Source organism: Malus domestica, chromosome 04 (genome assembly GCF_042453785.1).
Source record: "Malus domestica chromosome 04, GDT2T_hap1".
NCBI classification, from domain to species: Eukaryota; Viridiplantae; Streptophyta; class Magnoliopsida; order Rosales; family Rosaceae; genus Malus; species Malus domestica.
The window spans coordinates 7,488,498-7,511,528 of record NC_091664.1 but is presented as its reverse complement, the minus strand read 5'-3'; the positions used below and the strand labels follow the sequence as shown (position 1 = coordinate 7,511,528).

The following is a 23,031-nucleotide window of genomic DNA, read 5'->3' as shown; positions in this document are numbered from 1 at the left end:
GATGACATGTTGATTGTCGGTCAAGATGCTTTTATGATTAAAAAGCTCAAAGAAGAGTTATCTAAGTCCTTTGACATGAAGGACTTAGGGCCAGCCAAGCAGATTTTGGGCATGGAGATAATTCGTGACAGAAAATCCAAGAAGTTGTGGCTGTCACAAGAAAAATATGTTGAACGGGTGCTTGAAAGGTTCAACATGAAAGCAGCCAAATCGGTAAGCTCACCTTTAGCCAATCATATCAAGTTGAGCAAAGAGTCGTGTCCAAAAACATATGAAGAAAAGGAGAAAATGGCAGTTGTTCCCTACTCTTCAGCAGTAGGAAGTATCATGTATGCAATGGTGTGCACACGGCCAGATATTGCTCATGCAGTAGGTGTGGTGAGCAGGTTTCTCTCTAATCCAGGGAAAGACCATTGGGAAGCTGTTAAGTGGATTCTCAGATATTTGAAGGGGACTTCTAAGATGTGCTTGTGCTTTGGCGGTTCCAAACCAATCTTGGAAGGATTTACAGATGCTGACATGGGAGGTGACCTGGATGGCAGAAAATCTACGTCTGGGTACTTGTTTACTTTTGCAGGGGGAGCCGTGTCTTGGCAATCCAAGTTGCAAAAGTGTGTTGCTTTGTCTACAACCGAGGCTGAATACATAGCCGCTACAGAAGCATGCAAGGAGTTGTTGTGGCTGAAGCGGTTTCTCCAAGAGTTGGGTTTTAAGCAAAGTGATTATGGCGTTTATTGTGATAGTCAGAGTGCTCTGGATTTGAGCAAGAACACTGCATACCATTCACGCACCAAGCACATTGATATTCGTTATCACTGGATTAGAGATGCTATCGAGAACAAGATGCTACAGCTGAAGAAGATTCATACCGATAATAATTCTTCAGACATGTTGACAAAGGTGGTTACAAAATCAAAGTTGGAATTCTGCATTAAGGCTGCTGGGATGGACTCCAGGTAACTTGGAGTCATGATCGGAATTCCTCCCTCATGGACTGGAGGGGGAGATTGTTGGTATATGGTCCAGCCCATGATCAATGTTCTAGATTATTCTAGTAAGCAAGAGAGATGGCTGGAGCATGCTAGACAATTCTAGCATGTTATTAAGTTGATGGAAGAAGCTAGAGAGTACTAGCTTCCTTGGTTGCAAATGGAAAGATCTAGAAGCCACACTTTTGTGGCTAGTCTAGATCTTTCTATGCTAGAGGTTTGAAGAATACACTAGAAACTAGTAGAATGCCAAACCCTCACCTATAAATATGGGTGTGATGTTGTAGTGAACCAACAAATCAAGAGAAGAGTGAGTAGCAAAGGATCAAGTCCAAAGCTAGAGTTCCACTCCAAGAGTGAGAGTGAGAGTGTTCCACTACACATTGTGTGAGTGAAGTTTAGAGTGATAGAAAGTGTGTGTTATACTTTCTTGTATCCATCAAGCCTTGTCTTTGGCTTGGTAAGACTACTCTTGTTGTATTCATCTTTTTCATATAGTGAAGATTGATCCTTGTTTGGTGGACGTAGGCATAAATTGCCGAACCACATAAATTCTTGGCGTCCATTTTCTACTTTACCTTGTGCATTCTCTATCTTGTAGTACCGACATTCCTAACATATATTGCAGATTAATGAGAGCTTACAAAAATTGTTTCATACAATATACATTAGTTGTTGGCTTGCTGCCGCTCTTCTTTGAGCACTCAAATAAAATAGACCTGCTAAAATAAAATCTGTAGCTTTTTGAAAGCTAATTAATCAAAAGCAGTTAACTATCCATATTACTCGTGTCAAATCTACACGAAAATAAGAGAAGAATTCGACGCAGGCAGAATATTGCTTTGTCTCAAAGGGATGGCGCGTGGAATCCTGTGGCTGCCAATGAAGAAAGGATGCTTGAGTGCATCAGCAGCAGTAGGCCTCGCAGATGGGTCCCAAGAACAAAGGGAAGAAATCAGCTTGATAGCTGATTCACTTGCGGAAGGAATCATCGCAGACAGACCAAGCCCGTCAATTTGTGGAAACTGATAGTTCATCTTGTGTGCAAGAAGAAACCCATTGCGCCAAGACCCCAAAGTTGGCCTACCAATCACGCTGCAAATCTTGAATATCTGATCAGCATCACTTCGACCAGGAAATAGAGGCTGGAGTGAGAACAGCTCTGCCATGATAGCACCCATTGCCCACATATCGACCTTAGGACAATAGCGGTCTGACCGAAGCAACACCTCGGGAGCTCGATACCAAATAGTGCCGATGTAGTCTGTATAGGGAGGAGGCGAATTAATCTCCTTAGTAGAACCCAAATCCCCAATCTTGACGGCACCCTCCTTAACCAAGACATTCTCTGGTTTCATATCGCGATGGAAATAGCCAGTTTTGTGCATGTAGGCCAAGCCCTGAAACATCTGATAGCAGATGTTTCTAATTTCGTCCTCTGTGAATCCGGTTTGCCTTTTTTTCTCAATAAGATCAAGCAGACTGCTGTGCATGTACTCAAACACAAAGAAAGCAGACTCATATTCGGCGACTACACTCTTCAACCGGACAATGTTGGGATGGTTGAGTTTGGAAAGGGACTGAACTTCTGGTAGGCTAAGACACTGCTGCAACGAACTGCACCTTTGGTTCAGTTTCTTGATTGCAACAACTTCGTTCGTCTGTTTGTGCCGTGCAGCAAAGACAGCCCCGAAAGCACCACTCCCGAGTTTCTTAATCATCTCGAACTTTTCCATGATGGGTTTCTAGGAACTGATGGAATTATGAGTACTTGAAGAAGTAAACTAAACCCCTCAAAGCCAAAGAAATCTGTGACAAAGTTCAGGAAAAAGCACCAGTTTTGACAAACTAGAGAGCGTTTTGATCGGAGACAGAGACAGAGGCAAGTTTCTAAACTTCTAAATGTGAGGAGGGTTGCAATTTATGGGTTCCTGACCGAAAGGAAAGGCGGCAAGCAACTCAGTACTTGGATTGGATTACTACTTTAGTTGGGTTTCGTGCAATCCAAGCAACCTCCCAGTTGCGCGTTCACCTCGTTCCTAGTATATGTTGAATTATAAATGTATTTGCTGATTTATGTTATGATTAATATGAGCCATTAGATCATATTCTAGTTAGATTAGATGTAGACAAGTGTAATCATTGTATTCATTTAGTTATGGATGAATGGCTGAGATCAGTTTGTGTAACGATGATGCATGAATAGCTCAAAACATGTGTAATATTCCTCACACCTTGTGAGATAATCAATCGAAGAAGCATTCCAAAAATATCTGTGAAATTCTCTCTAATTTTCTTGTGATTGTTCCTGAGATATATTCTCAGGTTGTTAAATTCTCCATTAAATTCATCATCAAAATTACATTCTAACAGTATAGTAGTCCTTACCACTGTAGGAAAATGTAAAGGGGTTTGTCGTCAATTGCAAAAGTCTGATTTTTAGTTTTTTGGTTTTTCAATGCTTCTATCGATGGTCATTTAACCACATCGAAATGTACTCAATTTGTGTTGTACATTTACAAATCTTTTCTCAATTTTAATTTTTAATAGCATATATAAAATTTTATATTTTATTTTAATGTAAGTCTGTAATAACATTGATTTATCTCTAATCTCGTATTGGATAATACTTATGTCCCTGTATGTGGGGATGCACATATCCTCTGTTTGCGAATACTATATATGGACCAAATGAATCAACGTCTAAAATGTTCAATTTATTAATCTTTATTTGAAGATCACTCGTACAAGAAATCATTCGAATTCGAGATCGTTTAAACATCCAAACATATCAAATAAATGTCCAGTTCATTATGAATAAATGGACTGTTCATGCCTAAATGATTTTTGATTGAAATGGTTTTTTAGGGGCAGTTCTAAAAAATAACCTAGGCGCTGGGCGGTAGTGACTCGAGGCGTTTTCTTGCAAATCAATTGGAAAAATCGGTTGGGCTCTAGGCGGTGCTAGGCGGCTAGGCCGCTTTTATTTTTTATTTTTTTTGAAATCCTAAAAAAAAATCCTATCTACATTACTATATTTCCTTATTTTCCCTCCTATTTTGCATTTTATGTGGTTTTAAAATGTGAACTTATTGTACATGTGTCATCCTACAATACTCTTCACTATGGTTATATGTAGGCTTGGCAATCCCTGACACGACCCGATAACCCGACATGACACAACATGAAATTAACAGGTGTTTGGGTCGACACGATAACGAATCGGGTCGTTATCGGGTAACCCGATAAGCACCTGTTAAGATAACGGGTTGATTCGGGTATACACGTAGGTAACACGATACACGATAAGCAGAATATTAATTTTATAATTTTATAACCCTAAAAAAATACTATAATAATTATATATATATATATATATATTAATTTAACAATTTTATACCCCTAAAAACTATAATAAATATATATATTAATTAACTATAATAATTATAATAATTATACCCCCAAAATATTAACTATAATAATTATATATATATATATATATTAAATTTTAAATTAAATTTTATAAAAACTATAATAATTATTAATTAATATGCATCCATTGATTCCATAATTTCATTCCATTCCTGCTGCACCCTTTGAAGAAAAAATGAGGGAAAATGAAAATTATAAGAAAAGCTGAAAAGGAAACAAAAAAGGAGAGGGAAAGATGGGTAGGTTGATGCCCTTTGAAGAAAAAGAAGGAAGGGAAAAATGAAAATTATAAGAAAAGTTGAAAAGGAAACAAAAAAGAGAGGGAAACATGAAAATTAATAAAAGTGGTGAGAAATTTTATTTTTTTGAAGTTATTAACTTTTTATCACACATATAACATATCCCACTATTTAATGACATGTGATGTACTACTCCATGTACCGGTCAATTATACATACAAAATAAATAGATTTAAATCTACTTAATAAAAATATATATGTACACATACACCATTGAACTTGATGGGATACAAATTATACAAAACTAATTTCAACGATCCAACCGTCAAACTTGTATATGCTTCGAGATCGTATCAACAAAAATCGCAAAAAACAAACATTCCGAGATCAAGTAACCGAACAAAACTTTTCGATGGTTATAAAACAAAAAATCACTATTTAATGGTTATTTTAACTTCGATTTTGATTATTTTTTATAGTCACACTCCTTAATCATATATGAATACAATGAATGAATTCGATCTTCAATTTAAAATATTTACAATAGTGGATACCACAAAATCTTATGTTATACTGAATGAAAATATGAATAAACTCTTAAGTATTAGTGAATCTATTGTTTTGATGGGATACTCATTTTACGAAACTAGTTTCAATGATCCAACCGTCAAACATGTTTGTATATACTTCGAGATCGCATACGCCAAAAATTGCAAAAAACAAACATTCAGAGATAAAGTAACGAGACAAAACTTTTCAACGGTTATAAACAAAAAATCACGATTTAACGGTTATTTTAACTCCAATTTTGATGATTTTTTTACAGATATACTCCTTGACCCTATATGAATACAATGAATGAATTCGATCTTCAATTTAAAATATTTACACTAGTGTACCACAAAATCTTATGTTATACTTAATGAAAGTATGAATAAACTCTTAAGTATTAGTGAATCTATTGTTTTGATGGGATACTCATTCTATGAAACTAGTTTCAATGATCCAACTGTCAAACATGTTTGCATATACTTCGAGATCGCATACGCCAAAAATTGAAAAAAACAAACATGCAAAGATCAAGGAACGGGACAAAACTTTTCGACGGTTATAAAAAGAAAAATCACAATTTAACGGTCATTTTAACTCCGATTTTGATGATTTTTTTGTAGCTACACTCCTTAACCCTATATGAATACAATGATTGAATTCGATCTTCAATTTAAAATATTTACACTAGTGGTACAAAAAAATCTTATGCTATACTTAATGAAAGTATGAATAAACTTTTAAGTGTTAGTGAATCTATTGTTTTGATGAGATACACACATTCTACGAAATTAGTTTCAACGATCCAACTGTCAAACATGTTTGTATATACTTCGAGATTGCATACGCCAAAAATTGCAAAAAAACAAACATTCAGATATCAAGTAACGAGACAAAACTTTTCGATGGTTATAAAATGAAAAATCATGATTTAATGGTTATTTTAACTCCGATTTTGATGATTTTTTACAACTACACTCATTGACCCTATATGAATACAAATGAATTCGATCTTCAATTTAAAATATTTACACTAGTGGATATCACAAAATCTTATGTTATACTTAATAAAAGTATGAATAAACTATAATAATTCTATATATTAATTTAACAATTTTATACCCCTAAAAACTATAATAATTATATAATATAATTATATATATATATTAAATTAAATTTAAAAAAAAATTGATCACCATTCGATCGGCTGAGATCAAGCCAATGTTCCAATACAATTTCATGATGATCGATGTAAATCGAGGATTTTGTAAATTGAGTTTAAACTTTTGATAAAGACTTCACAACCTCGAAAACAAAAACTTTTTCATTTTGCATATCCTTGCACGTTTAATATTTGTAATAGATTAATAGTGTATGTATTATTTTTTTATTAGGCACTTATTTTCGAGTGTAGATGTAGTACTTAAACGACAAATATGTTTTAATGTTTTGAAGTAATATTTATGTGGTAATGTGTGGTATGTGCAAATTTAAGAAAGAAAAAAATATTTTTCTTAACGGGTCATAACGGGTCGGGTCACTTTACCCACGGGTCATAACGGGTCGGGTCACTTTACCCGTTGGGTAAAGTGACCTGACCTGTTAAGGACCCGTTAAGATAACGGGTGTGACACGACACGACCCGTTAAGATAACAGGTGTTACACGAAAACGACACGAACATGACAGACACGACCCGTTTGCCAAGCCTAGTTATATGGCATATATGTTTAATGTGTTTTTAATTTTGGACTTGTTGGATACTCTTTTTGCATTTTATCATTCTTTTATTATCTTATCCATGGATTTCATATAAGTATAATTTTTTGTAAGTGCCAATATGCACTTATTTACAAGATATACAAGAAATTTACCTAAATCCGCCAAAGCCGCCTAGGCGCTAGGCGCCAACCCACCGCCCAACTAGCGCCTAATGTTTTTTAGAACCTTGTTTAGGGGTGATCTTCAAATGAAGATTAAAAATTAAACGTTTGCAACTATGAAATTTGTATGGTAAAGATACATTATTCGCGAGGAAATGAGCTCACCCGCCAAAAAGGAGATGCAACACATGTCTTGTGTTTCTGTTACAAAGTAAATTGTAGCAATGATTCATCAACTTTAATCAAATTGGTGCAATGGTTCCTCAACCAAAAATTCATTACCATTGGTCCCTTAACTCTTCAAAATGTATAGATATGGTCATTTTCGTCAACTCTGTCAGAATTCTATTAAAATGAGTTATGTCGGAAAGACCATTGCTATAATTGAGTTAAAGTTGAGGGATCATTGTCCCAATTGGGTTAAAGTTGAGGGACCATTGAAACAATTTTTCTTATTTGATTTTCCATATTGCCTCTTGATTTAGCCTCACATGCATGTCACGTGACTCATTTTGATGAAATTTGTAATGGAGTTGATGCAAAGAACCAGAGCTGCACATTTTGATGAGTTAAGGGACCAATGGAAATGGATTTTTAGTTGAGGGACCATTACACCAATTGAGTTAAAGTTGAGGGATCATTAAAACAATTTACTCTTCATTTAACCATAAAAATATTTCTAGTTGTGTGACTGTCTTTTTATTTTTTATTTTTTTATATCAAACTAAAATACTTCGATTAAATAAAAAGAAAAAATAATAAAATAGACTTCAAATCTTTACATTTTAATAAAAAATCATACTCTAAATTTTATTTAATGATAAGAACAAAAAATAAAAATAAATAAAAAACTTAAAAAAAATCCAAGTGCACTCCCTTCCCCCCCCCCCCCCAAAAAAAACTTTGTAACTCCAACTCGCCCTCCTTCGTAAACCCCATCCCAATCCCCTCTCCCACAATACCTATAGTCTATCTTTCCTTCACTAATACCACTAATTCTGCTGCGAGGTCACCTTCATCCTCCACTCCCGTCGCTCGTTACTCTTCACCATTGTCAATTTTCGATCCCCCAACCTTTACAGAAAGCTTCGCCTATGACCCATCTGCCCAACACTTCATCGTTAGCTCCATCCACAAACGCACCATCCTCTCTGTCTCCGTGCCTTCTTCCACGACAAAGCCTAGCAAACCTATACCCTAATTGCCTAACCTTCAAATCAACCCAGTTTCCTCTGTGCCTCATTTTCTGGAAAGCCGTAGCTTGATGGAACAAGGTTGCATAAGGGAAGGTTTGCCAATAATAGAAGGGAACAATATCAAATCAAATCAAGTCCATTAACTGCCTTTTTCAACACAAAGTGAATTGTTTGAGAAAATTGCAAGTTCTGATTGGTATGGCAGGTTCTAGATGGTGGCTAACCCTGACTGTATTTTTATAAACAATGTAGTAAGTTTCATAAACAATTCGTAAGTTTCATAAACAGTGTAGAAAGTTTCATAAACAGTTTGTGCGCGTGTCAGATTTTTTTTTAATATTAAAATTATGTCTTTTTCATTAAAATTTAAGTTCTTTTGTCCTTTTATTAAAATTTAAGGGTTTTTTCATTAAATTTTAAGTCCTTTTAATTAAATAAAGTTATAGCATGGTATTTTTTTATTAAAATAAACTTTGCCCAAGCCATTTTCATGAAAGTTCCCTAAATAAAAAGGCAAGTACAAAGAAAAGGCAGCACACCACCTAAATACTAGCCCAACAGTAAGTAAGAAAATACAGTAAATAGGCCCACAAGTCGAGTAGAAGCACACAAGTCGAGTAGCAGAGGTTGGTAGTAGAGGACGCGCAATGTACATTAGCATCGGAGTAGGAGAAGGCCATGAAGATCCAAATCTGAGAGCAGCTCATGGGAATTGAGACAAAGTTCAAAGAATAAAGCTCAAGGGAAGCCAAAACAAAAACCAAAAAAGAAAAAGTGAAGAAATTAAAAAACCTTTTTAGTGAAAGGATGGGGAAGGATGAAGGAAATGAGGGGGAAGAGGGAAGATGCAAAGAGTGTAGATGGATGGGAAAGAAGGAAGGATAGGGAAAGATGGGGGAAAATGGCATATGCAGAGAATGGAGAAGGAAGAGAAAGAGGGAAGGAGGGTTAGAAAGAGGTAGGAGTCAGGCTGCAGCCAACTCTAAGCCGGAGCAAGGAGCGGCGGCTAGGAGGATTTGTTTTTTTTTTTTTTTTTGAAGGCTGAAGAGGAAAGGTTCTAGAGAGAGGTTAGAAAGAGAGAGAGAAAACACTTTTGGACTGTCTTCTTTCTTAAGCCTTTTACTTTTTGTGTTTCTTCATCTATTTGGTTCATTCTTTTCAATCACAAAAAATCTATATTACTATCAAGTCAGGATTTCTGTTTGTAAATATATATATATATATATTATATAATTTTTTTACTTTGAGATAGGTTTCCACTAGGGTTGGCCTTGAGAATTTGGGAGCCCTTGGCGAGCCTTCAAAATGGGGCCTTAGAGTTCTTTGACTCCCGACCCTTTGTACATTGACATGTGTAAAAAAATTCACTAAATACATGAAAAGTCTATTTCTACATCAAATATCATTAAAAATTAATATCGAAAGAAGAAACATATACAAACATTACTCAAATATTACTCAAATATTACCCGTCTCACGTTTTTAGATGCAAATGCACTTATTAAGTTTACATAATCTAATTTTTCAACCAATTCAAACGAAAGAGAAGTCCCTACGCAGTATGCCAAATTCCAATTATTTTTCTATTGTTACAATGTTACTTATTACATTCAATAAATTAATGAATTGTTGGATTACAAAGACAACATCTTACTACTAGGAAAAATACTAGAGTGAAGAGGATAGTAATTTTCGTATACATGACTAGGCAGACGAAACGGATTTGAGTAATTTATTATATATTATATAAACTAATTAATTATAAAACCCCATAAAAATAAACATAAAGGTGATATTTAAGAGAGAAACAAAAAAGTAAAAATAAGATGGTGTGGACTATTTAAAAGGAGAAGACGTGTAGCTATAAAAAAAGATGGTGTGACCATCTTAAGTAAAATCGTGCAATTAAAATGATGTTGGGAATAGGGTTATCTTCTTCCTCGCGCGAGGCCGACCCTGCAACAAAAGATTTCTAAATTCTAGAGTTTACATATAAGCCCGCATAGCTCCCGCCCATCCCCGTCCAAACCCACATAGCTCCGCCTAAAAATTAGGGGCCCTTCCGAAGTGGGGGCCCGAAGCTGGCGCTTCCTCGAACTACCCTAAGGGCCGACTCTGGTTTCTACCTTGCCAGACGCGATTGTAGTCCACACGCACATATTGTTCTCCATCGTACTTTCTTGTTCACTCTTCTATGAGTTTGTTTCATAACTATTTAGTTTTCAATTCTTCACCTTTTTTTTTACTTTTTTTTTTCTAATAACTTTTCGTTTTCAATTCTTATTCACTTTTTTTTTTATTTTTATGATAACTTAATTAGTTCTCAATCTAATTTTTCTGCTTTCCTTTCTCATTCCCAATTCTACTTCACAAAAATGTACACTATTTATTTTGGGATATAACTTGTAATATTCTTCCTTTTGTTGTTTATAGAAAGTAGAAACCACCATTAATCATGTAAAAGAACAGAAGACAAACACCCAAACATATCACTTCAACCTTCCAAATTTCCAATCTATTCGAATCCTAAATCACGAAAGCCCCATTAGGCCTCTATCCAAACAAGAGCAATTTTCGACACGGGAAAAAACCGATTCATCGGCAACAAGATTTCTTGCTTACTAGTATTTGTGCTAAACAAATTTGAAACAGTACACCAAACACAATATAACTCATGTTGTGAACATCAAAGTCAAACTTCAACTATTAGGTTCGGAGAAAATAATCCGCATTACAGTCATGAACAAACATTACAATATTAGGGCTATTTTCCCAGAATCAAATACCTATAGTATGTATCAAACCAACTTTCAAATTTATGTTGAAATGGTACCATGCCATAGGCTTTTCTTCTTTGATTAAAGCTAAAGATCGAAGATTTGAAAATTGAAAATGTTGCAGAAAACTTAGAGAGAGGCAGAGTTTTTTTTTAGTAATTCTTCTATATGATTCACTCACAAACCCTAGCATATAGAGGGCTATTGAGATCCTTGTAAACACAAAAATTCTGTAACGAATGAAACGAGAACATGTGTACAAAGTAGATTTGCATTGATTTAAATTTGTAGGTTACAATCTCTGTTTACAATTTTCCTCTGATTTAGTCTTCAAATTTGATGTAGATGTGTAGGTTGTTGATCTAAGGGTCGCGATGACTTGATCTCGGACGAACGGTTGAACGATTGCTTCAAGTTTTGAGCTTGAAACAATGCGTGGATGATCTTCACCTCAAAGTTGCGGTAAAGGTAGTGTTGATGTAGGATGATCTTGAATCGAACGTCATTACAAGTTTTGAGCTTGCAACAAAGTCTTGAAGAAATCGGCACAAGTGCTTGTTGATTTTCAAGGGAGTGCTTCAGCTTCAGTCGAAAGAATGATTCAGCTTTGGTTGAATGTTATTTGAAGAGAGTTTTGGCAGCGTATTGGCCTTCAAAGATTTGGCAGAGGTTCTCCTTTTGTGAGAATTTTGGCCCTTCAAAGTAGAAATTGTCAACCTTGAATGTAGAAATTGTCCACCTTTATGCTTGTCATGGGACCTTGTATTTATAGACTTCCAACGCCATGCCTTTGGGTGGATTTGGCTTTTATTTGTGTCTTTATTCATCCATGGAAGAATTTAGGCATGTTTTGTATCTTAATTTCAACCACTTTCCCTTTCTTGGTTGAATTATAGGGCTTTCTTGCCTATTTTGTGAGCAATATTCAATTCTTGCTTGTTTTGTGAAAAGGCTTTAACTTTTTTCCGGTTTTAGGAGCAATTTGGACCCTTTGCCGATTTTAACGAATATTTCCCCCTTTTGGTCGAATTTTGGGGAAGTTTTGAGCTTCCTTTGCTTGATTTGTGCCATATGTCATTGATGCCTTGTCCATTTACGATGAGTCATATGCCACATGGAGCTTTGTGATGCATCATTTGCATGCAACGAAATGTACATGTCTACAATCCTACTTTTGGGATCATTCACAGTCGTTCACTACATCGTGTGCTGGGATTATTCCATTTGGGCATAATCCGGCAACACAGTACAACAGAAAGATAAAAATAAAATACAATTGCACATACACTATAAATAGAAACTAAGTTAGCCATTGAACATTTAAACATAACGGCTACTTCCATAAATAGAAATGTGAGGTTTCTTCTTCATTTCATCACTTATTCTGCAGATGTTTCATCTGCAGGATCATTCAAGGTCTGTGAGTAGCTTAACTTCCAACAGCCTCTCCTAAGCTGCTTACAAGCTTCACACCAAGCTTCAACCTTAAGTAATTGAATCTTTCCCTAGGCAAAGCTTTTGTGAATATGAGTTACCAACTATTCTTTACTCCTACAAAACTTCACATCAATCACATTGCCTTGAAGAGCTTCCCTTAGGAAATTGTATTTTATGTTTAAGTGTCTCGTTTTCTAGTGAAACACATGGTTCTTGACCATGGATATTGAAGACATATTGTCACAAAATAAGGGAGTTGCATCTATTTGCATTTCCCCAAAATCATCAAGGACAAATCTCAACCAAATGGATTGAGCTGTCACTTCTGCTGTTAAGACATACTTAGCTACAACGGTGGATAGCGCCACTATGTTTTGTTTCACTGAAGCCCATGAAAACACACCACTTCCAAAGTTAAGTGCATAACCAAAGGTACTTTTGCTATCATCTTCACTTCCAGCCCAATCAGTAACAAAAAAACCAATCAGAATAGCTGCCTTGTCTTTCATATACTCAATGTTATAGCTTAGAGTTCCTTGTACATACCTCAGAACCTTTCTTTCCTCCCAGATTTTTTTTTTTTTTGGTAAGGGAATTCTTGAATCTAGACAACAAACTTTCTTGAGTTTTTCTCCAGTGCGTAGAGGAATGGACACATGTTTGTGGTTGAGTCTAAACTTCATAAGTAGTGACGATGCATACTTGCTTTGATGAATGAACACTCTAAATCCCATTCCCAAGAAATGGTGAAGTAAACCAAGATTTGACATTTCATATCTCTGCATCATCCCCCTTTTAAATTCACTTATCAGTTTCTCACTATTTCATGTGTACACAAGATCATCAACATATATTGACACAATGATCAATCCTTATTCTTTATCAGATTTTGTATATAGGGTAGCTTCATTGGTTCTCCTCTTGAACTTACAACTAATCAACTAATTGTCACTCTCATCATACCAAACTTTAGGAGCCTGCTTTAAGCCATACAGTGCTTTCCTTAGCTTATATACTTTATGACTTGCATTTCTCACCATAAAGCCCTCAGGTTACTTAGTGTAGACTTCTTCTTCAAGTACCCATTCAGGAATGCTGATTTAACATCTAGTTGAAATAGTTTCCATTCCTTTTGTGCTGCTAAAGCAATGAGAGTTTGAATTATATCTAACCTTGCCATTGGGGCAAAGGTTTCATTGTAGTCAATACCGGGTTTTTATAAAAAACCTTTTGCCACAAGTCTAGCCTTGTGTTTTTGAACAGTTCCATCCAAGTTTAACTTGGTTTTAATACCCATTCTACTTCTATGATAGGCTTATCAGTTAGTCTATCAACCAGTTGTCAAGTATCATTCTTTTTAATCATTTCAATCTCAGAGTTCATAGCCACTTGCCAGGCTTGATCTTCTACAGCTTCTTAATAATTCTCAGGCTCAATGATGCACATATGGCATCTTGCATATATTTCCTCTAAACTTCTTAGCTTCACAAGAGTTGAACTTGGAGTTGAGTTTTAACTTGAGTTCTCTAAGTCACTTCCTAGTTGAACTGTTAGAATTTGAAGTTAGATGCAGGTTATGACAATCACTAATAAGAGGTTCATCTGTTGATCCCTCTTGCACTTCATTTTCACGGATTTCACTACCAAGGTTGAGAGGTAATGAGAATGACTCAACTTGGTTACATTCCTAGTTCCAAGCTTTGCTTTCATCAAATACAACACTTCTAGAGAGGATGATTTTCTTTGTTTGCAAACCATATATTCTATAACCCTTCTCACACTAACATATCGCATAGATATGCCCTTGCTAGCCTTCTCATCAAACTTTTGTCTACACTTTCAGGTGTTTTATGCCTAGTTTCCTACCTATGAAAGCTTCAAAATGAGTCTTGTCCTTTACTGCAGTATTAAAACTTCTAATTGCAAATACAGTGCATTTGCAATAACTTCTGCCAAACAAACAATAAGAATCATTTTCTCAGCCATTATGGACCTAGCTATTTCTCCATTTGTTCTATTCCTTCTCTTAGCAGCACTATTTTGCTGAGGAGAGTAGGCAATTGTCAACTGCCTCTCCATTCCTATGTCAGTGTAGTAATTTAGAAACTCAGTGGAGGTATACTCCCCACCTCTATCACTCCTTAGCCTTTTTAAACATAAACCACTTTGTAATTCAACAAATGCCTTGAATTTCTTAAAAAACATTGAACACATCTGATTTGTTTCTAACAAAGTACACCTAACACATTTTGAAAAATCATCCATGAATGTAACAAAGTATTTGTTTCCACCAAACTCATTTTGCGTAGGGCCACATAGGCCAGTGTGTACAAGCTCCAGTGGGCAGCTTCCTCTCCATCCATTCTTTTTATCAAAGGGTTCTCTGTGAAGCTTTCTAGATACACAACTTTCACACAATTCCTTCTTTTCTAAGAACTAAGGCAATCCTAGTACCTTTTCACCTTGCATCATCTTTCTCATACTGTCAAAGCTTAGGCGTTCTAGTCTTTTATGCCAGATCTAAGAATCTTCAACAATTGATGCTTTTCTTTCCACAGAGTTTATGAATTCCAACTGCAATGGGAAACATCTGTTTCTAGTCATAATAACTTTGGCAACTGCATTCTTAAGGCTATTGTCATCAAATATCACTGCCATGTTTCCTCCAAATAGAACATAGTATACATGCTCCATCATTTGTCCCACAGTTAGTAGGTTTTCATCTAGTCCTAGAACTAATAACACTTCCTTTATGTATCTCTTGCCATGCTTTGTTTCTACTATGATTGTGCCTTTTCCAGTAGTTTGTACTAGATCTCATGTTCCTATTTCAACTTTGCAGGTTACATTTCTATCAAGGTTCATAAGTAGGGACTCTTTTGAGGTCGTATGGTTGTTACAGGCACTATCCACAAACCAAATAAACTTATCTTGTGAGATTGAGGCAACATGAAAGGCATAGAACATTGTCCCTATGCTCACTTTTTCTTCCTTGGCACAATTTGCTACTTGTTTGCTGTTATCACACTCTTTAATACAGTGACCAAATCTGCTACATTTTCCACACTTTGGTTTGCCTTTGTATCTACAAATCCCAAAATGATATTTCTCACATACTTGACATTGTGGTTTTACACCTCATGGGCTGTTGCTTCCTTGTCTGTTTTTAGAAGTAAACTTGTTGCTCCAATTTCCTCCACCCTGATTATTCCAGTTAGAACCACTGGTGTTGTTCCAGTTATTGTTTTGAGACCAAAATTTTCCCTTCTTGTTTTGGCCCCATCTCTGATTTTGTTGATTTTGAGGACCCTTATAGTTTCCAACAACATTATTGTTAGTCCCAACCTTAAGACTGCTAAAAGCTCTCTCAGTGCCTATGAACCTATCTTTTTCATCATGTATGTCTTCTCTCTTGTCATACACTTTAACATATGCCATAACTTCCTCAATTCTGATAATGTCAAGATCTCTAGTTTCTTCTATAATCGACACTGCGAACTTGTATTTACTACTCAAACTCATCAATAGCTTTTGCACAATTCATTTTTCAGGTACATCCTTCCCTAGTGACTTCAAATTATTCACAATTTTGAAAAACCTAACTAAGTAGTCATCTAGGATTTCACATTCAGACATTCTCAAGTATTCCAATTCAGCATTAACTGCTCGAAGTTTTACAACTTGTACCTTTTTGTCACCTCTAAACTCTCTTATCAGAATATTTCAAGCCCCTTTTGCAGTCTTCTCATTTTTTTTATACAAGGAAAGAGCTCATCAGTAATTACTCTTTGAATAAGACTTAATGCCTTGGCATTTTTTATTCTTTATTCTCGAGAAACTGCTGGTGCTTCAACTAGAATCTGATCTAACTCCTTTTTATCGTCTTCAAAGTGTCATTCCCTGAGTATTTGTTACGATAGTATTGCAAGCTCTACCGTATCCCATAGATCGTGTGCTATGAGGATGCTTTCCATCTTAACGGCCCACAAGTCGTAGTTGGTGCCATTGAACTGTGGAGTTCGTAAATCTCCACCAGAATAGCTTAATCCAACCATTTTTAAGTTGTGTATGCATAACAACTTGAAAAATGAACCACCTTTACCCTTTTCTGAAGATTTTGAAAGGAAAAACCTTGCTCGTAGTTTACGCCCCTTATTTGGAATCAAACCTCAAAGCTCTGATACCATGTTGAAATGGTATCAGGCCATAGGCTTTTCTTATTTGATTATGGCTAAAGATTAAAGCTTTGAAAACTAAAAATGTTGCAGAAAACTTAGAGAGAAAGAGGCAGAGTTTTTTTTCTTTTCAATAATACTTTTATGTGATTCACTCACAAACCCTAGCACATAGAAGGTTAGTGAGATCCTTCTTCTGGGATCATTCACAGTTGTTCACTACATCATGTTATGGGATTATTTCACTTGGGAATAAACTAACAACACAGTACAACAGAAAGATAAGAACAAAATACAGTTGTGCATATACTATAAATAGAAAGTAAGTTAGCTGTTGAACATTTAAACATAACGGCTACTTCCAAAAATAGTAATGTGAGGTTTCATTTCCGTGGATAACTTGAAACAAGAAGTTTTTTTGCAACCATCATCTTGGGATGTCAAGAGTTTATCAGTAAAAGAAGGTATTTTAGTGTTTTTGGTTTTATCTCTCAAGCTATAGTTTACCAAGACGTTTCAATAGAACAACTTACTAGTCATCGATGTCTGATTTGTCATACGTTTCAAATAACGAAATTTGAACCAGATAAAACAATGTGACACAATACAATGGAATATGTAGCTATATATTGTAGATTAGTGAGAGTTTACAAAAACTATGTCTTACATACATTACTTGTAGTTGGCTTACTGCCACTTTGCTCAATTAAACTACTGTTGCTAAAATAAAATCTTTAGCTCTTGATTTTTCCAAGAGGTGATCTTCTCCATGAAATGTGCTCCTACTCAGTGCTCTCTGAACGTGGTCCGCATGATGGTGGGATTCCACAACTTAAGCAGCTTATTTGACTTGGACATTACTGCCAATGAGTTTTGGTACTCCTTTAACATAGACCACATCAATGGCATTGGGCAGCTGAAGACCAACCATAGGTTCTTCAACCACTCAAGAAAAAGGGGATCATGACTGGTTTAGAGAGACCCCAGAGATCAGCAAAGAGGGAATCTGACTCCTCACCTGGGCTACGCGTTTCAACTGCTTTCATCGATGGTAAGTAGGTTGCTCAGTCTTTAAGATGCTTTATTCTTTTGTTGATCCGTCTTCTAATTTGTCCTCCTCTGTTTATGTAGATTCAAAATTCGGTTCAACTCCCAAAACTTATCTAGACATGAAGAAGGTGCACACCGTTTTAAGGATCCCTGTCAAATACCGTGACTGGTGTTGGCTACTCAGTCTCTTCGTATGGAGAAATGTGGGCTGCCCCTCTTAGAAGACATTAGGATATTAAGGGTGAGGTGTTTGCTCGTCCAATCGCCACTATAGAGCATACTGCAAGTGAAGGCTGGAGAAAGAGATCTTTGTCACCTACTCGAGAGCTGTTGGTAGAGAAAAGGTCAAAGACTTCGTCTGCTGAAGGCTCATCCATTGCTGAGAGGCTCGTGATTGACTTGACTTCTTCAAATGGGAAGAAATAGGATGCTGGATCTAAGCTTATGAAGCCTGATATTCCAAACATTGCTAAAACTGTTGCTAATAGGATTGCGCAGCGAAGGAGTTCTGTCATGCCCATGTGCCTGGGTTTACTCTGAGGCAGCCTTTTATGCCCAAGTCCGATCTGATTCCAAAGGTGTGTGCAGTGATGAAAAGCGAGGATGATGATTCCACTACCAAGGCAATGCCATGGCCAGCCCCTCTGTTGAGAAGGAAACGTTTGCCTACACAAGCAGCCGTGATTAGCCTGCCAAACCAACCTCAAGGGCGGTTTTTGAGATCCATTCGATGTTGAAACCTGACCTGCTTGTGGACTTGCAAGCATATGCCAAGTTTGTTAATGGTGTGAGCAAATTTATTAACTCTAGTTTCTTTGCAAGGCATGAGGCTTAGTTGTGAAGGGGTTCTCTGCTTGCTATGATGCAGAAATTTGTGATCTTGGCAGCCGAGTACACTTATATGGTGCAGGATAATGCTAAGGCTACTAGGGAAATAGTGTCATCCATGGTAGCAGAGGCTTGCTTGACTGGTGATAAAATTAAAAAGTTAAAGTTTGAACTTGCCTTATTGAAGGGATCTAATATCTCTACCCCCCCCCCCCCACTGCTTAGCAGCTGAAAACTGCTCACCAAGAGAAAGATTGAGGTTCAAGCGTTGCTAGTGGATGACCTTGAGCGTGCCATTTTAGAATTTTGGTTTGGCCGTGATGCCAAGGATGTAAAGCTGCTCGCCATGCATAATGACATGGTTCGACTCAAGAAAACTGCCAATAGTTTTGAGCCCAATAAGGTGGAGCTGCAAAGAGCATTATCTGCCAATGAGAACATGAAAAAGAAACTAGATGAGTTGCAGAGTGCTCATACTAACTTGATTGAGGAGAATAAGTTGAGCGAGAAGTCCAGTCTTGAGGTTGTCTTTGCCCAAGGTCAAGCTGACTTCTATAAGCTTGGCTATACAAATCATTTACTTAGTATGTCGTATGACTTCGCCTTTTCTGATAAGGACCTCGAGCTTTTTATTATTTCTTCCGAGAATCTTCTTAAATTTTCCTTCGAAAGCGTCATTGGTAGAACAGCTGAGGATCAACCTACCCAGGTAGGGCGGCTGATGATAGTGTTATCCAAGATGAGGCAACTGTAGGTAAAGTGCTGGAGGTTGATGCTACTGGGAGCAATGCAGCTAGTGAAGATGTCCAAGCTGCTAAGGAGTAGTCTTTTTATATAGACTTTACGATTTACTTTTTTTTTTTTCCTGCCTTGTTTTTTTCTTTACTTGAACTATGTTGGCCTTCATGCTAGTTTTTTAGAAATTAATAAACTATTTTTCTTTGCTTTACTTCATCCTTGTCTTTTTTCCTTGCTTTAAGCTTTCGTCGTAGAATGAACAATCGAGCAGGCTACTTTGAACAAAGCAGTGAAGCTCATCTTTATTACTTTAGGCGCCAACTTTAGGTTGTTGGGTGCGAATCTTCGCTTGCTTGAGGCATCTTTCAATACTTCTAACTTGCTGGGCCGAATGACCTCCGTAGTTACATGTTTTGTAATGGTGGTCCACTAGATCTTTAATCACAAGGTTGTTAGCAAAGCGCGCTAATTTTTAATAAGCAGACGGGCTTGTATGACCTATGTGACTGCCGACCTAGGCTTAGGACCTCTGCAAAGCTGTTAACCAGAGAGTCATGACTACTCGGTTTTTAACTTTGATCTTTTAGGGCATTGAACCGCTAAGCTTTATCTCGTGTTGTTGCCTCCTGACATAGGCTTCTTAACTGGTTATCATTTCTCTAATCCTTTAAGCTGCATGGCCTGCATCACAACATATTAAAGATTGCTAGGACACAAAATTCACTAACCTTTTGCATCAAAAGTACGTGGTTCTATGGAATTTTGTGGGTAGTGGTTCGAAAGAACTCTTTGCACTTTATGTAACCAATTTCGTAGGTTGCGTAGCAAGTAGCACAACACTTTAGGAATCAGTGTAAACCTAAGGGGTTGTTCTGTGGTAAGCACTTCATATTCACAGTAACCTGTTAACCTTTCACAAGTTGTGTGGTTGTATAAGTTTATGCAGCTAACTGCTCGAAGGGTGTACCATAGGCAATCTTCCAGAAACCATAGGCTGCTCATTAAGTTGGCAGGGGCTTCAGGTTCCCAAGGATCTCCAGAATTTGTAGACTGCTCGTTGAATTAGCAGCGGCTTTAGGTTCCTAGGTACCCTGCAAAAATCGTTGGGTGCTCGTTGTGCACCCTATGCGTGTAACCGAAGCTAGAATTCTGTATTCTTGCATAGATTGCCTATGTATTACACCAGGGATGCTCAGTTGTGAATACTAGCTGGTCACATAATGGATGCTTAAAAGGGATAACAGGTAAAGGGAATAATATTCCATAACATAAAGATCGCTAGTTGGTCACAAACAGAATGCTTAGCAGGGATTGCCAGTGGCTGATCACATCAATGATGCTCAACCGCGATCCATCTTCATGGACAGCCATCCAAAGGGCGAGCTGTAGCGTGCCTCCTCCGTCTTTGAGGCCCATGTCCTAACAGATTAAGGTAAATGTCTAAAATCCTTCAAATCTAGCTAAGCCTTAAAAAATACCATTGTGGCTACTTCTAGGGATGTCAGCTCTAGTTACACCAGGGCAGCCCAACCTATCCACATCTCGATATTCAGAGTGTGTAGTTTACCCTCTCCTAGAGGGAGAGCAAGGTTGGTCATCGAGAGGGGGTACAATTCTTGTGATAAGTCCCTGATTAGGCATGATCTTAAATGAATAACTTTGGAAATCTTCATTGAAATCTTCATCGAAAAATGAAAGGAATGATATCGAACTTAGCATAAAGGTAGAAACTGCATAACAACTGGATAGTCCTCAACTTATGAGGTAAGGCTCGTTGAGCTAGTTAAGTCTTTGAGCTTTATTTCGTCCAAGCAGAGCTCAGAGAAAAGTGAGAGGTCATGGTAGTACTTCCACAAGTTGTAGGCATTCCACTGCTTGTCGATCTATTTGTCACTCATGGTGGTGAGGGTGTAGCTACCCTTGCTGCCTGTTCTGCTGACTTTGTACGTACCTTCCTAAATAAGATTCATCTTTTTGTAACCTTCTCTTCTGGCAGTGATGAATGCTTTTCTTAGAACTAGATCTCCAAGCTGAAACTGCCGGATCTTTACCCTTTTGTTATAGCTGGAGAGTAGTTATTGCTGGTAAGCTACAATACGGGTGATAACCTTCTCGCGTTCCTCTTCAGCCAAATCTAGATGTATGGCCATCTCATTTCTATTATACTCCAAAGTTGCCTGTATGGTCCCTGATGCTCGACACGATGACATTGGGAGGAATGATTGCTTCTGAACCAAATGCCAAGGAGAAAGAAGTTTCATCAGTTGCTCATCGCTTAGTTATGTGATATGCTCATACGACATCAGGAAGTTCGTCTGGCCACTTTCTCTGCTTGTCTGTGAGGGATTTCTTGAGGCAGTCCAAGATTATCTTGTTGGATGCCTCCGCCTGCCCCTTGCCTTAGGGATATCTAAGCATAGATATATGCTGCTTGATGCCATATTTCTAGAAGAACTTTACCAAGTCTTTGCCCACAAATTACTCGCTGTTGTCAATAATGATAGATTATGGATGAAGTGCTCTATGTCTGAAAAGTAGTGGTGGTCATGAGCTCAGCTTCTACCCACTTGGTGAAGTACTTGGTAACCACAATCATCATGCCCCTGCCACTTGTATCGGGCAGCTTGGGCCCTACTAGGTCGATTGTCCACGGCATGAATGGTCATGGGCTTGTCTGTGGGTACAGGCTTGAAGCGTTGACATCTATCATACTTTTGAACAATTCCTTAGCATCTTGATGCACGATAAGCCATTAGTAGCCGGCATTGAAGACCTTCTGTGCTAAAGATCGGCCTCCTTAGTGGTTTTCACAAACTCCTTTGTGGATCAAGCTCATAACTTTTAAGTCATCGAGAGGCGTTAGGCAGCGAAGGACGTGGGCCTGAAAATGACCTTCAGACGAGAATGCCGTTCCACATATAGTAGGGTACCGCCTTTATTTAGAGCTTTCTAGTTTCCAATCTTTCTACAAATAGTGTCTTATTAACTAGGTAGTAGATTATGGGATCTTGCTAGCTCGGGATTGTAGTGACTTGTAACCCCTTGGCTGTTGGTTCTTCTTTTATACTTGACTTTCCCAAATACTCGATCGGGATGGAACACTGAACTGGTAGTCCAAAGCAGAGCCGAAGGCTGTCATGGTGTCTACATGAGCATTATCCTTGGATGCTTTGCTATATACTCCCCGGTAGTCTGGCTATTGATAAGCTGAAAATCAGAATGGATTGCGAGCTTCTTGACTGCCAGATCTTATGCCATTCGGAGACCTACTAATAAGGCATTATACTTAACTTCATTGTTGGATGCCTTGAAGCTTAGAATGATTGCTTGTTCAAGCATCGAGTCGTCTAAGGTGATGAGAACTAAGCCTACTATAAAACCCTTGAAGTTAGATGAACCGTCGACATGGAAACACCAAAGTTCGTATTAGGATGGGTTAGTGCAGCTAGGGCGTGCTCAGGAAGGATTGGGCCCCCAACTATTCTTATATAAAGGCAGAGCTTACTACTGCATCTGAGACTGCCAAGTAGACGTATAATTCCTCGGCTACTTCCGGCTTAGATAGTAGCGGAGGGGATGTCAAATATATCTTCGAGTCTTGAAATGTTTTCTTGTACTCGTCGTCCCACTTATCTCTTTGCACCCCTCGATGGCCTTGAAAAAGGGCTTGCATCGATCAATTGAGCGCGAGAGGAAACGGTTGAGCACGGCTGCTCATCTGGTCAGACTTTGGATCTCC

General features: G+C 37.4%; 1 protein-coding gene across 1 annotated transcript; it reads right to left on the bottom strand.

Moving 5' to 3' along the window:
- Window positions 1-1,786: 1,786 nt before the first annotated feature.
- LOC103433029 (cyclin-dependent kinase F-4-like) lies at window positions 1,787-2,822 on the bottom strand. The gene has a single exon (XM_008371253.4). It carries the CDS (start codon window positions 2,723-2,725, stop codon window positions 1,787-1,789), a length of 939 nt encoding a protein of 312 aa, XP_008369475.2. The 5' UTR covers window positions 2,726-2,822.
- Window positions 2,823-23,031: the final 20,209 nt, after the last annotated feature.